At 36.5% G+C, this 16,871-nt stretch overlaps 1 protein-coding gene across 1 annotated transcript in view; it reads right to left on the bottom strand.

The window, feature by feature from the left end:
* Positions 1-706: 706 nt before the first annotated feature.
* The window catches only part of TMEM47 (transmembrane protein 47), a 30,541-nt gene continuing 14,376 nt past the window's right edge, over positions 707-16,871 (bottom strand). The window contains exons 2-3 of the mRNA XM_047076058.1: positions 14,755-14,895; positions 707-4,082 (exon numbers count right to left, since the gene is read on the bottom strand). Coding sequence (XP_046932014.1) covers positions 3,904-4,082; positions 14,755-14,895 — 320 coding nt within the window. The 3' untranslated portion in view covers positions 707-3,903. The remainder of the gene's footprint in view (positions 4,083-14,754; positions 14,896-16,871) is intronic.

Here is a 16,871-nt window from a genome sequence, read left to right on the forward strand (position 1 = left end):
AATTTAAGGGTTCATATGACACATGAAAGGATATCCTAACAAATATATGTAATTCATGTTCAAACTGATTTTATCAACACAAGAAAGTTTATTCAATTATATGTGGTTCTATTTCTATCCTCAAGAAAAATTTCTGGCAATCATACAAGTGAATTTTATCACTTAATTTAAATTTCTTTCCAAGCACACTCACCATTTATATATAAAGCTGATGCAAAATTTTGACTTTATGAACTCCTTCACATACACATGAGCATGTGCACTGAAAATTCAAAGTGCTTCTCTAATTAAAAATTAGAAATAGTGCAGGAAAGGCTGTTTTAACATACATTGCAAATGCTGAAAATGAAACAAAACCCAAAATAGAATTATCAACCCCTTGCTACTCCTGTTTCTAACTGTGTCAGTAGAGGCGGAAAAAGGATAGCCTACTCTGTTATCTCCTCCCAGTGCATTTCAAAACAAAGTTTCAAGTCAACATTCTTTCTTTTATTGTTCATATAACTCACCTGCAGAGGACAGAAAAGAATCTTGGGAGAGAATATGAAAACAACTAGTTTTAAAAAGTCTTACATAAATAAACATGTCATATTATGTTCTGTTTTTGAAAAAGTATATATTATAAAGGAAAATGTGAACTGAAGACATGTAATTTAGGAACCTGTTAATGGGTCTACACAGTAGAGAAGACACAGGTCACACCACATCAGTGAAACCACTTTTATTTTTATTTTTTCCACATAGATAACTTCATGTCAGCTACAAAAACCATGAAATGAAGAACCATTCGTGAAACTGCAAACTCAAAACCACTGGAGTGATAAACAGGTTTCCCCCAGAGGACTGTTAGAAAAAATAACCAGAATACCATGGATTCATATTTAAGTAGTAAACATGTCATATATTTAAAAATAATAAATATAGAACAGCGGTAGAGAAACTATAGCATCAACAGCATGAAGTATAATTTTATTAAGACAGATGAAATTTCTAGGCACAGTTTTAGGCATTAAAGAGGACACAGAGGCATAGGTTAGTGTGCGCTGCTCTGTACAAAAATACAGTCTGAATAAATTACATTGCTAGCCATACAATTAGACGTCACTTACCAGTCAGTTCATTGCATGTTTAATAATATACAGGTACATGCTAATCCATATATATCATTTATATTTCAAACACATAGGTCTCTCTATATTTGTCTTTTAAAATTTACATGTTGAACTTACAAAAAGCTAAATAGTTGTGCAAGAAATCCAAATAACTAGCCCTGCTGAGTACTTTATGCTCTATGTGTGTATGTGTATATATCTAAGATAAACAATGGATTTGTAGTTAACAGTTTTGCTTGTAAGAAAACATCAAACAAACCTAAAGCTGCAACGACATAATGTAGGTGAAAATTCACTTGTGTTTATTCTGATAGACAAAACAGTATTTTGGATGATCAACACCTCTCATGTTGTACTGAGCCTGTTAGCAATGAAATACTTTTAAATATTAGTGACAGTAGAAATATACCATAGGGCTCTTCACTGGGAAGGGGGAAAAAGTCATATAAGAAATCTACTTTTCAGTGAACTGCAAATACGTGTGCCTTAAGCCTATAACGTATTCTGTCATTTTCCAGCCTGTCATATTGACAGACAATGAAAACTTGCTAAGACTGGAGATGTGATATTGGTCTAACAGCACACTGCATCCTCTACTAGAACCAAGAAAAGTGCCTCATTGATGTCAGCACCAAAGTACTGTTCTTCCATTATTCAGGAATAAAGAGACTCTCTCACAATAGAGAGGGTGTAGGAGATGAAATCCCCATTCGACAAATACCGTATTTCTCATGCTGCCCTGACAATACGCAATTAACTGCAAGACTGGCCCAGATTTTATTATTTCTCAAGAAAATTGCTTCAAAAGATTCTATAATACTAATATCTTTCTGCAAAATTTCTACCCATAGTTTCTCATGATTCTATAGAGAATCATATACTTTAATAAAGGTTTCTCTCTAGGATACATTTAATTCCTTTTGTCTGTCATTGCTAAAATAAGATTAAGCCTGGTTCTTGATATTTACTTTGTGATTCTATAGAAAAGTCACAAGATAAGGTTTTTTTTTAAGCATTTGAATAATAAAATAGTTTTTTTTTCTGTTGTTTTCGCAACAGTTCTTAAGACAAACTGAAGGCAGAACTCTGCTTTGGGAGGTAAAGCAAATTATTAAATACTATTGATGTGGTCCTGCTCTTAACGGATTTTGCAATACAATAGAACATAAGTACGTTTTAAATGATTTTTCCAATGCTTCCTTCTGCAAAAGGGCCAAAACCAGAACATACTGTTTTAGTGTTTTTGTTAACAAAAATAACTATTTATAACTTTCATATTAGAACTGTATATTTGATATAAAAATATGTTTATAATTAAACTATCCAAATTTGTATATTCAACAGGATTAACACAAGTTTGCAGGGTGAGATTAGTTGCAAACTCATTCCCTATTACTGATATTTCCTTCCATTTGAACAGCCAACAAATGATTCCTTTGACATAAATCCATCATAATTGTGTACACAAATCAGTTAGCCCATTAGTTAACTCCAGAGGACCAGGTGATAACCAGATGAATTCTACTCCTCTACTGAGACAGTTAGACATTTATAGAAATCTATCGCTATTCTTTTATTTTTTTAATAAAGACATTTAAAGTACTTGAAAAAAGCAGCCTTCTATTTTACTGAATTTTTAACAAACGATCATTCTAATTGCTACTCTCTTTTGAACTACAGTGCTTACAGAAGAATCATGAATTTTCAGAGTAACACCATTTCAGTTTTTCTTCTTATACAATTCTATTAAAACTTTCCAGTGAAACAGTAGAGAACATAGAGCAAAAGCTTTAAGGTATATGTACTTTTGTACAGTAAGTAAGTGTGAATACCAATCTAAGCCTCTTAACGTGTACAAGGTTAGTGTTCAAATCACTTCACTAGAGCAAATATTACTTTTACGTGTAATAGGCAAATGCATGTATAGGGCCAGGGAACAACTTATTACCATTTATACTAATGGTTCACCTTTATAAAAATATTTAAGCTTGTTACATACGCACAATTATTTGCTGTCATGTTTGGTAAATGACATAAAGGGTACTTAGGACAAAAGCAACTCATGCATATTTCTTTCTAGTTGCCCCAGGGAAAGTAAAGACTCCCAATTTTCCTCATTCTAGATATGGATGAGGCACAATTTCTAACCACATAATGAAAAGCACGTGTCTCCAAGTCTTGACTCCCTTCACAGGGAGCTGCTGATTGCCAAAGCATTGCCTCGCATTAAAATAGAGTATTCTTAAAGGTGGAAGTTGTACCATTAACCAATTACATTCAGAACTCCCATTAAGTGCTGAAGGGCAGTTCACTTTTCAAAAGCTCATTCAAGCAAATAACCAATGGCCAATGTAGTCATTGGGCGGGGTAAGCAGGTGATAAAGGACTCCAACAGAGGAATCCTTGTCAGAGCAAAGGAACTTCTAAATGTTGCTTATGCCAGCTGTTCCCCTGCAGGCAATAGGAGATTCAGGCATTTCTCATTCCAACTAGCTTCTCACAATGGTTGCTGTCATACAGACCCTTCACTTGTCAAGAAAAATGACATGAACATATTGCAAGTTTGCAGCATTTGCCTATGTCTAATCAGCTCTCTTAATTTGTGCAGGTCCCTAAAATGAATGTAAAAGCTGGTTACAGTGTTGATAGCCAAAAGGCAAAAGATATTAAATCAAATGAGCAAACTGTTTGATGCTCCACAAGTGTTTTAGAAAACAGTGAGTTAGAAAAGATACAGACGTAATCCTTTTGTTGGATAGTTGGTTGTTTTGAAAATCTGAGACTGCTGGTTCTAGTAGTAGTCTTCATAGTTCTTAGGGTTCAGGCAATAAAGGATGGCACCCCCAAACGAAAATATAGTTGCACCCCATGCCAGGCCATAACCCCAATTGAACTCATGGTAAATTTTCAAGCTCACAGTTTCAATGAACTTGATTGGGTAAAGGACCAGGCTGCAAACCTGTAAAACAACTGAAAGGAAAGCAAATCAAAATTAGAAAAATGTTATTTGTAGAAAATAAAATGATATAACATATAAATATATATATGAGAATTACTTTCTAATCAAACATAAAAGCCAAAAAATTTGAAACACTGCTTATTTCCAGATGGCACACCTCAAAACATTAACAATTTTTTAACACTCTTTCACAATATAGTAGCAATTACTCTTAATAATTAGTACCTCAGTATAATAGTATTTGATGAAATAATTAGTGCAATATAATTATTTGAGCATACAAAGTAGTGATTCGCACTTTACAAACATACATGTATAATTATCACTGTTATGGCATACAGTAGTCCCATACACTAAACTGTTCCACTATACAAAACCTGTAAATAGCTCCCCAAGAACAGTGACCCCAAATGCCAGCTAAAATGCCTGTGATTTATTTAAGCTCTTGAGGAGTTGAGGAATTTGAACTCATTTGTACGATGAAACTGGTCAACCTGTGATTCAAGACATGCTATTTCTTGCTGCTGATTCTCAATACCATGTAACTCAGCTGACCATTCCAGCAACTCCTACTGTGGATGTCTTTACTTATATTCCTCTGTTCAAAAACTATTTCCATCCTTTTCCTCTCATCTTTAAAAAGGGGCTCAAAAGTCATCTTTTTTCAAGAAGTGACATTTAATAATACCTTTGCATGAGATGTAACAGATGACATCTATATATTCATTCTTCACCTACTTTCAAAACAGAATGAAATCAATGAAGGCCTGGGAGATGATGGTACTGAAAACATAAACTAATGATGGCTACTACAGTAGAGCACAAAACTTAGCTCTTAGTTCTTAGCTAAATCTTAATTTAGTTGGCTGTCAGTCAAACTGACTAAAGAGAAACTGTGATGAGTCATACCTAATAAAATAAAACAAACCAAATAATCCGGAAAGGCAAGGGTGTTTTTTAATATATCTAAAATTAAAGTGATATTTATCCTGTGGCTATTTCTATATGGGAGACATGGGATTACACAAGAGATGATGTCTTCCACTCAAAATCATAACTTCATGTGGGATCAAAGATTATATAATTTCTATTGTATTTATTTTTTTTAATTTTTTTTCAACGTTTTTTATTTATTTTGGGACAGAGAGAGACAGAGCATGAACGGGGGAGGGGCAGAGAGACAGGGAGACACAGAATCGGAAACAGGCTCCAGGCTCCGAGCCATCAGCCCAGAGCCCGACGCGGGGCTCGAACTCACGGACCGCGAGATCGTGACCTGGCTGAAGTCGGACGCTTAACCGACTGCGCCACCCAGGCGCCCCAATTTCTATTGTATTTAAATCAACTTAACTATCATTTATGGGATGTGTCTGCCTCATTCTCTACCATATGACAGCTTCCACCCTCAAGTTACAATCTTTAAAAATATCTGGGGTACTATGTAATATGTGACAGGGCTTGGCAAACTACCAAATCTGGTTTGCTGTTTCTGAAAAAAACTTTTACCGGAACACAGCCAGGCTCATTCATTTATGTATTGTCCGCACTACAATAGCAGAGTTGAGTGGCTGCAATAGAAACCATGTGGCTCACAAAGCCCAAAGTACTTACTATCTTGCCCTTTATAAAACAAAGTTTGCCACCCTGCTACATAAAATAAATGTTTGGTTAAAATGATTATTATTTAAGTCACCTTAAAGATGCTGTAAATTCCAAAAGTACAACAAAAATGTGAACAACTGAGACAAGAATAAAATTTGATATAGTAAAAAAGATACACTATTAAATTTTTTAAAAAGCAATAGGATGGATAGTGTGTTTAATTAAGTTGGACTTTTGCGTTTTAAAGTCTATGCTCATCAATTCTCAGAACCTATAAAAGATCTTTATTACCAATATGATTAATGTTCCTAGCAAGTCTACATTAATGGTCCTCTATTTCTAGTATAAAGCTGATGAACTCCAGAAAACCCCTGAGAGCATCATTCCACACAATCATTACTTTCTCTAAGGCTCTGACTAGGGGGTCAAGTAACCTTTCTGGAGCTGGGTATAAGAATTTGAAACATTTTTGCCATGTAACTCAACACTGCTCCAGATCGGCAGTGGCCTACCACACTTCCACACCATGGAGAGTGGATGGACAAGTAGGTCCGTATAAAAGGAGAATCTCTTGACATCCAAAATGGAAACCACACCTTGTTTATAGTTTAAAAATCTCAGAAAAGATTTTAAGTCCATGTTAGGACAACTGACAACCCATTATATAACCCACACTTCCTCTACTTACAGCCAGTAAGTGCTAAATATGTGTAAATATGTGCTAATTTTAAAAAATTCAGCAGGCTCTGTGTCTTTGTGAGGGAAAGAGTGCTTTCATGTTTTAAATGTCTTAAAAAGAACAAGAAGTCAATTCCTATCAACCATGAACTACAGAAAACAAATTCCAAAGTTACTAAGTTTTTTAAAAAAGGCATTTCTCCTCAGGTTTCTCTACTCTGGTTGCTAGTCAAAGGATGCCTGATCCTGCCAGGATGTGACTGAAATATAAGTGAATTAGGAATAGTAATTCATTTACTCATTCAACAAATTCATTCATTCAATAAGAATGTTTGAATGTTTCTAAAGTGATTCAGTTTAAGGCACTTAAAACAAAAGTTGCTACCCCCATTAGTTAAATAAGTACAGGATATGGGAGACATGATAATACAAGAAAGCAAAAAAACAAGATCGAGGGATACAGGCTGCTCTTTCAGATCAAAAGCTGAAGAAAGCCTCTTTAGGGAGGAGTCATTTGAACACAGTCCTGAATGAAGTTAGGGGTGCAGGCCACTATAGTGAGGAGTGAGCAATCCGGGTAGATGGCACAGGTAGCGTAAAACCTGTGACGCAGGTGCATGCTGGTTGCAGTGGAGCATCAGTAAGGATGCTGTGGTCACAGGACAGAGAACACGGTGGCGACTGGTAGGAGAGGAGACAGAAAAGAGAGCCAGAGGCCCATTCAGGAATGGCCCTGTGAACTGTGGGCAGGGGTCTAGATTTTATTCTAAGTGTGATGGACAGCTGCTAAAGGAGTTTGAACACAGAAGCAATAACTGATCTGAATTCTATTCTAGAAGGGCTCTATGGGTTCTTTTGTGAGACAGCCAGTCTCTAGGGTGAGTTGTTTACCTAGACTGCTTTTAATATTCATTTCAATGTGTTTTATTTAGCAAGTATTTGGCCTCCATGGTATAATACAATGATATAATTTCCCTCCAGTGGAAAAGTGGAAATACAACTGCATTAGGCTCCACTGGCATATTCTCCTGAGCAGCTTTCTTAGAGATAAAACTTTATTGTGTTGTAGCCAGATGAAAATTACCCTAAAATGTTTTATGCCTCTGAATTATTTTTCTCTCTTTAGAATCACTGAAATGCATGTAATAGCAAAACTGAGGGAAAAAAACCATACATAAGCCTGCATTTGTAAATAACTTTCTCCATCTAATAAAAATACACATACACAGGTAAAAATGCCTCCTTGCCTTCTGTAGATGCTGTGGAAAAAAAAAAAAGAATACAAAAACAAAAAACAAACCTGAAGAGTTCAGGACTCAAGAAAATATCATCATACTGATATTTCTACTTTACCACCAATCAATGAAACATAATAGGCATTGTATGTGGTATTCTCTATGCTCTATGTCAGACGCAACATGAGTGAAGTTGTGGAGCATTTCAGAATTTGAAGGGAATGTGAAGTTCATTTTATACCTCTCTCCACTTGTTTGAAAAGAGGCAACAAAATTACTAAGCATGAAATTGGTGGCTAGAAGCATGACAAGAACTTAGAGGTACTAATTTTGTCTTATGTCTAGTTTTCTTTAAGGGGATATTTTTTAGTGTTTCAATATTGAAACAGAAAACATTCCGTATTGAAATATTCAACATTTTCTTTTAATGGGATATTTCAACAAACATTTATTGGATGTTCACTGTGTAGTAGGTGAAAGGGGTAAGACAGATAGAACATGGCCCTTGACCAGTCATATTTCATGCTCTATGGTGGAAACAGACACACAGGTAATTACAAACGAATGTATTCAACACTAATAGTAGAGGCATGTTCACTTATCCATTCATTCCACGTTTACTGAACTCAATATTCCAGACACCATTTTTGCCTGGAGAAAGAAGGGAAAGCTTCTGAGAGGAAGCACCATTTGAACTGGATGGGACTTGGTCAGCAGACAAAGATGAAAAGACCTCTAGGAAAAAGCAGCAGCTTGTAAAAAGCTTAGCAGTATAAGAGGATGTACCTATAGAAACGTCACAGGGTTGGAATAAAGGCTACATTCACATAGAAATGTTTGGTTCAGACTCTAAAAGGCTTAGTGTGTCATAAAAATAACAGATTGGATTCTATAGGGAGACATCTCAGAGATTATTTTTATTTTTTTCTAGTAAAGTATTTTTAAATTTTTTTTCAATGTTTATTTTTGAGAGAGAGAGAGAGAGAGAGAGCGAGCATGAGTGGGGGAGGGGCAGAGAGAGAGAGGGAGACACAGAATGGGAAACAGGCTCCAGAATGAACTGTCAGCACAGAGCCTGATGTGGGGCTCGAACTCACGAACTGTGAGATCATGACCTGGGCTGAAGTCGGATGCTTAACCAACTGAGCCACCCAGGCACCCCTCTAATAAAGTATTTTTTAAATGTTTGTTTATTTCTGAGAAAGAGAGTAGGGGAGGGGCAGAGTGGGAAGAGGACAACAGAGAGCCCATGACAGGCTTGAACTCAAGAACCATGAGATCCTGACCTAAGCCTAAGTCATACACTTAAATGACTGAGCCATCCAGGCGCCCCTCAGAGGTTAATTGTAGATGCTGTCAGCACCCTACCCATAGACTTTCATCTTCATCACCCGGGTGCATGTCAGCCCGACTTCCAGCTGTGAGCACCACCTGCCCTTCTTGGCCTCACTTTTCCTCTGGCCACTAAAGCTACTTTGCCTGATTGTAGCCTGATGCTCTGAGAAATTAACACTGCTGTCTCCCCAGCATCACCTTAGCCCTTACCAATGACTCTCAGAATTTGGTTTCTAAATACCCCAGTTCCCTAGTCCTTCCAATGAAATAACTCTGAGGTGTCTGTTGTAAAATTGGTTTCCAGAATTTTTCCAAGAGAAGCTCCAGCTGTGTACAGCAACAACTGGTTTGATAATGTACTCTTTACTGGCTCCCTTCCCTTCGCTGTCTCACCTTCTGTTCCCTTCTTTTACCTCCCAGATTAAGTGTTTGCACTGTCTTCTTGTCTTAGGTTCTGCCTCTGGGGAAGCCAAAGGGAGAAGCGACAAGGCCAGATTTGTATTTGAGAACTACACCTCATGCGTTTGTGTGCAAGATAGACTATAAACTGAAGAAGACTGGAGAAGGAAGGCACTTAGGAGGCTGGTCAATGCATGGACACAGGTCAGAGAATGGGAAGAAAAGACGATAAAAGATAAACTCAATAACTGGATTCTAGGAAAGGGAAATGAAGGAAAGTCATGTACACATTTTAAGTCGGATATTAAAATTTGAAAAATAGGGGCGCCTGGGTGGCGCAGTCGGTTAAGCGTCCGACTTCAGCCAGGTCACGATCTCGCGGTCCGTGAGTTCGAGCCCCGCGTCGGGCTCTGGGCTGATGGCTCAGAGCCTGGAGCCTGTTTCCGATTCTGTGTCTCCCTCTCTCTCTGCCCCTCGCCCGTTCATGCTCTGTCTCTCTCTGTCCCAAAAATAAATAAACGTTAAAAAAAATAAATAAAAAAAAATAAAATTTGAAAAATAAAGTAGGGTAAGTTCAAATTTGGGAACTGAGATGTTCTACATGAGGAAGAGTTATACCCTCAACTAAGGCAGCAATTGTGGTACATAAAAGAAACTATAGAATTAGAAGATAATTTAGAGACAGAATTGATAGGACTTACCAGCCAAGTCCCTAAATACCGAACTTACAAAAAGAAAATGGCATTTTGGAGAATGAAACATTTGCCCATTAAGGGTTAATATGAAGTCGTCTCCTTTTCCTTTTGAAATTTCATCTGTAACTACTGAGAGTTGTAGTACATATGAAATTAATTACTGCACTGATACTATAAAATGTTCTAGCCAGAGAGTAGTTTCATACTGATAAAGATCTGTGAGTAGAATTCGTTTTTAGTTTGAAATATAAACTGGACACTGATTTTTCTGCCAAAATCTAGACTGAAAATACTTTCAGCCACCTCATACGTGTGACAGGATGGTGAGGAGGGCTGCAAAACACAAGCCTCTCATCAGATATAGCTCAGAGGTGGAAAGCAGTTACAGGACTCTGGGGAGGGGGGAAATCACTATTCTGTATAAACACTTAATTGCAGAAGGCTTTTTGCACATAAAACAGAAAGGAAATATCATTAATAAAATTAGTGGGGATTCCGTTATTTAAAATCTGAATTATAAGACTGAGAATTCTCAATTTGTACTAAAGGCCTTTGAAAAATGGAAACAATCTGGGGAATAAAAAAGATCTGCAAAACCAGACAATAAAAGAGGAGGACTCAGAATGATGCAACTCCTTTAATTTCACTAAATGTTTAGTGAGAACTAGATGCCAGTTATCATAATCCCATCATATCTCACTGATCATTGTCAGTTACACAATAAGAAGCGGCTACAGTCATCTGTATTGGAAACTTGCACACTTTCATGATGTGCTCTGATTGAGTCATGTTGCACTGATCAAGTTGTGGACTTTATGACATCTCCCATTGCTTACTCCCTTGGGTGTTGCCCCCCAAGAGATGGAGTAACAGGAATAACAGGATGGACTCCAACTGCAGTGCACAGTTGGCAGCTGCATTCAAAATTCAAGGCTGATTCTGCACTTCTTTTTCTATGTGTTATATGTAACCAAGTAAAGACGACTTGTGAACCCCCATGTGGACTTTCAACTGAGATAGATGCCCTGAACTGAAACCCTGGCTCTGCAACTTACCTATTGGATAACTCTGGGGAATTACTTGACCTTTCTGAACGTATTTCTTCATTGATAATATGGGGAAAAGAAATACCTCATCTTATAAGAGAGATAGTATATACTGAATGTCTAGCAGTGCAACACATGGTAGGTGCTCAATTCATTAGTATTGCCAGCATTGTTATTACAGATATCTTATTCTGAAGTCTAGACTTCTAGGACCAGTGAGGGAGTTGTGGAACATGGGACAACGTTTTATTTTATTTTTTAATGTTTATTTATTTTGAGAGCAGGGTGGAGGGGCAGAGAGAGAAAGAGAGGGAGAGAAATAATGCCAAGCAGGCTCTGAGAAGTCAGCACAGAGCCTGACAATGAGATCATGACCTGAGCAGAAATCAAGAGTCGGACACTTAACCAACTGAGCTACCCAGGCACCCCGGGACACTGTTTGAGATGGGCTCAGTGATGACTATCTCTCAGCAATTCTAGCAACTATTCAGGCAGGTAACAAGCCCACCCTAAATTAAGGACTTCAGAGAAAAAGGGAAGATGAAAAACCTTTATGAGATTTAATCATCAGCTTTTAGTAAATACCCTTGGAGTACATAATCTAACACGAAAGTAGTACAGTTACATACTATAGGTGCTCAACATATATTTATTAAATAAATGAATGAAAACATGAATAAAAGAAAAAATAATTTTTATAACTATTACTTTTTCGACCTCTTTTTGGTCTGAGCTTTGTGCTCACATGAATTTTACTGCTTCATAAACTGCAGAGAGAGAAATGGTTTAAGAAAAATTGGATTATAGTTAGCTTGTTTACATGCCTGTTTTCCCTGTCAAATTATAAGCCACACGCCTTAGTCATCTTTCCATCATTGATTCAACTATCTATTAACCACCTCGTTGTACCAGGCAGAGCACACAGTACTGAATGAATTATATACTCCTGTGTAGAAATGTTTCCAAGTGGTAGTGCTATGCTTGTTTTGACTTTATGTATTGCATGTTTCAGCAGAAGCAAAGATTATTTCTTTGCTGAGACAGATAACAAGATCTGTGTGTGGACACCAAGATAAGGCTTGGTATTATTTGGGGAAAAAAAAAACATTTTGAGAAAAGAGGAGAAACACAGACCATTTTCAAGCAAACCAAGATGAGCAAAAAGGTAAAAGGGCCCCAAATAAATATTTACAAAGAATCACTAAACGCAATTACAAGTGAGACAAGCCAACCAATAGAGTAAGTATGTTTACTATGAGGCAAGCAAAATCAACAGCCATGATTTTAACTAGCATTGTTTCAAGTAGTCAGAGTTCCCAAATTTGTTAATCTTCTACCCAAATCAATAATGGATTATTATGTGTAATGAGTATCTTTTCCAAAATCAGCTACTGGCAACTCTTTAATGGTTTCTCAGACAGCAGAGAGAAACCTTTTGTGACATGTTTCAAATCACCAGTAAGTTTTACCTTGCTTATGTCCAAAGTGAACACAAAACTAATGGTTATTTCAAAAAAGCTTCCATAAGCACAGTGTCAAAAGAGAATGAGTAAAATTATATCTTAGCACATGTACATTTTTAAAATGTAGCAGTATGATGCTCACTTGAGCTCTCAGTGGGTAGAATATGAATATATGAATATTGCTGTAGGGATTCCTTTCATTATTTTATAATTTACTACTACTTATAGTAGCTAGAGCTAAATAAAAATCTTTATTTTGACCAGGCCCAGTACCTAATAACTTATATTCATCTATAGTATACTTTCTGTTAAAACCAGTACTTATTTTCACATTTTCATAAATTTTGCTATACTTGGGAAACATACAGAGCTTCTTTAGAAAGAACTAGGAGGAAAAAGAAAGAAATAACTAGAAACTCCTAATTATTTTTCTAAGCATGTTTATAATAGGTGCTATAAACAACTGGATTTCTATGTAGATTCTGCATATGCTAGTAGGTGGTAACTTAAAGTCTAAATGAGACAGTAACTAGGTAGCACAATAATATTCCATATTTATAAGAGAATGTCTAAAGTACCTCTATACCTTCCTAAAATCAGAAATATCTGAGTATTCTAAGAATTATTCAAAACATAATTCCAGTTTTAAAGAATGGTATATCATTTCAGAACAATTTATCAAGAAATTCTATTATGATTAATTATCTAATCACTATGTTAATAAATCCTAGCTGCAAAGACAAACTTATACTAAAATTAAAATATCTAAAGTTATTTCATTCTAAAAATAGAAATAGCCACGAGAAATCCATGAACCAAGAAATAAACTAAAGAATAGTGATGGAATCTGAGAATTTTCAGGTTTACCAAATGATTCACAATACAGTTCTTTATTACACAGGAGATCAACAAAATAATCATAGTATGGTTACTGCCTATGACTTCAGAATATTTTTTTCAGAATATTTTTTGTAATAGTGTTTTCTACTCTTATTAGAAAGTATCTGTGGTGATACTTAGCTAGTTTTATGGGTCTCTTAATACAGTGTACACTCTGTAATAGTTACCTAATAAACAGGTGAATGAACAAATCATTAGCCAATGAGCCATGTCTAAAATTCAGTAGCCTCCCAGCCCCAGCTCTGCTGGTAACTACTATGTAATCTTGAGCAAGTCACTTAAGAGATTTGAATTAGCAGTTCTTCCAGATTGCTTTAGGCCTTTGGACCTTCATTTTTATGACACCTACATTATGATCGGTCTTTGTGGGTATAAAAAATGAACACAAACAGCAGGGGGCAGCAGAATACTTCTGATCTTACATTTTTAGATCAAACTACCCTTCAAATACTGAAATTTCATCTGTTCCCATCTTTAAACAGACTTAAAAAAAAAAAATCCATCTAATAGCCTAGATGGTTCTGTCAGTGTCTTCATTATTGACAGTCACGGGGGCTTATTTTGCAGTCTTCAAATCAGATGTGACTGACAGGGTAAACTGAAGGCACCACAGGAATATTTCAGTTTGAATCGAACAGAACAATATATTCAAAGTGATTCTTACAAATGAAAATTAAAACACATAATAATGTGCTGGACTTTTAATCTTGTAAACCTCCTTTCTAAATAGTTCCTTGATTTCAGCAAAACTTCCATCTTACCTTGGTTGATATTTTTATCCAAGCTGTGCTTCACAGAATGATGGTTGTTAAGTTAATGAATATGGCATTGACCTCATACAACTGAATTATCTGATGGTTCAAGTTCTACATTATCATTTTTCATTACAGCCATGTTTATTTCCAAACAGATTTATACCTTTAAGGCTATCCATATTGGAATGTTTTTCAGTTTCATGTCAGAAAACAATAATGTTGCCTTAAGATCACCAAGGGGGCAGTAAAAGGAGTGGAAAAAAAATGAATGTGAAGACTGTTCGTAAACACATCTGCTGCAATTCGTAAGGCAACAGCCCTGTCAAGAACTATTACTTATTCATGTTTTAGTTAGAAGTTTAGAAATTGCCACTATGCTCTGTGAAATGCTTATTTAACACACTGAAAACTAATAATATGATAAACCCTTAGCCAATTTACCTTAAAATATAACAAATGTCTCTCAATTTGTATGTAATGCAGCAACCACATACTGCTTTTGCATGAGAAGACAGGATGGTAGAAAGGTTCATGAAACTTTAATATTAGTTTGAAAGTAATAAATATATATTTACCTGCTGCAAAAAGCATGACAGCAACAGGTCTGTAGAAGCGCCTTCGAGATCCCACGCAGATAGAAATCAAACCCACCAGGAATGCAATAAGAATGATGGCAGCACCGCCTAAGAGTAAAGCCAGGGTAGCAATCTGCCAATCTGGAAAGAAAAGAAGAAAGATACTGCTTTTAAGCAGTCAGTCCTCAAAGAATCAACACAACTATGTTCACCTTGCTGCATCTAAATACATGTGATCTTACTGTGTGCTAAGCGTCCTTTGGGAATTGAAATTTTTTACAACAAAAATTATAAATGTCCTTCTTCAGAAAAGTCTATTATGCTAAGCTCAGCAGTGTTTTTAGAGCAGGGGTTTGCCATGCTTTCCAAGGACTCTATTAAGCCTTCATGGTAAATTTGGTATCCTTTCCATAACCTATTTTGATTACTGTTGTTTTCTATTGAGCTAAAGTTCACAAATCTTAAATATGAAAGTAGAGAATATGATGAAATTTTAGATATATTCATATACCCATATAACCACCATCCAGATTAAGGTCTAGAACATTTCCATCACCGTGGTTCCTTCATGCCTTTCCCTCCTCCCCACTCAGTATCACCCTCCCACCGAGGCTAGTAATGGACATCTATACCTCGGATTTATCTGTGCCTATTATGTAAACGGCATGAACTCTTTTGTGTCTGGCTTTTAAGTGTGTGATGCTTATTTTTTTAATGTTCATTTATTTATTTTGAGAGATAGCTGTGCTAGGGGCACAAGCGGGAGAGGGGCAGAGAGAAAGGGGGAGAGAATGAGAGAGAGAGAGAGAGAGAGAGAGAGAGAGAGAGAGAGAATCCCAAGCAGGCTCTGTGCTGTTAGCGGGGGAGCTAACCTCTGTAGGGCTCGATCTCAGGAACCATGCATGAGATCATGACCTGAACCGAAATCAAGAGTTGGATGCTCAACTGAATGAGCCACGCAAGTGTCCCTGGGATATTTATTTTGTTTCTGGCTTACATGTCTCTGATATCCACCCATGTTGTAATACATTCTTTCACTCTTTTTTTTCTGTCCTTTTTTGTAAAGCCTGCCCTTTCGGTACAAAAACAACAAAAAACAAAAACAAAAAACAAACAAAAATCCACACACACACCAAGTTTATATTTGCCTTCTCTTCCTCCCTTTCTCTAAAACAACTCCCCCAGCAAATTGGCAGCAGGAGAATTTGTCGGCTGTTTTTTTCTGCCTCTCTTTCATTTCATTCTAATCTTACTGTGGTATTTACTGCAAGAATGGTTTGTGAAATTAAGTATTCCCAGGGAGCCAGAAGGTACTCTAAATAGCTGACATGCCCTCTTCTTCACTCATGCATGGAAACAGCAAGCATATATTGACCACTTACTACGTACAGGTCTCTGTACATGGATACTTTGTCTCCCATGTGCTGAGTGAAAAGTAAACCTTACTTAAATGCATGTGTCATTGCTTATAAAGATGTAAAAATAGCCTGACAGAAAATTGGCCCATTTCCCCTTCCACAGAAGAGTAGAATGTTCTCTAAGAAGAAGCAAAGTGAATATATGAAAGCACTACCCAGCTTAGGAAGCATCACAAAAAAATGATACTGTCCATAACATTCTTCAGCAGGGGTCCTTTGGAAGTCCCAGGCTGCCTCTTCTGGCCTTCACTTTAATATATGTGCAGAAAATGAAAACAAACTTTAATCCATAGTTAAGTTGCAATGTAGTCTATCTAAAGTCAAGAATTCATGACATTTTGATGCTGCACTCTGAAATTATCCCTCAAGAAAGCTTCCAAAGTGCACACTTTACCACTGTAGGATAAGGGACGAGTGGAGGAACCTACAGTTCCCTAGGATTTTCTCCTTTTATTTATACTTGTATTTCTCCACCTCAAGAGTCCTCTTCCACATCCTTTCCTTTTAATAAATTTTGGATTTATAACCAGCACTGAACTAGAACTCACAATGTATTCAGGAAACAAACAAACAAGGGGAAAAGAGAAAAAAAATCCACATTAAAATATAAAGGTGAATCACAAGAAACTGGAGAGTATTTTTCAGCCATCTACTTGTAACAAAGGCATATAACTTCAAACAAAAGTATATCTGGCTTTC

The sequence above is a fragment of the Lynx rufus genome, unplaced genomic scaffold (assembly GCF_022079265.1).
Source record: "Lynx rufus isolate CCGP_SWC_20201006 ecotype Redwood Valley unplaced genomic scaffold, mLynRuf1.p SCAF_14, whole genome shotgun sequence".
NCBI classification, from domain to species: domain Eukaryota; kingdom Metazoa; phylum Chordata; class Mammalia; order Carnivora; family Felidae; genus Lynx; species Lynx rufus.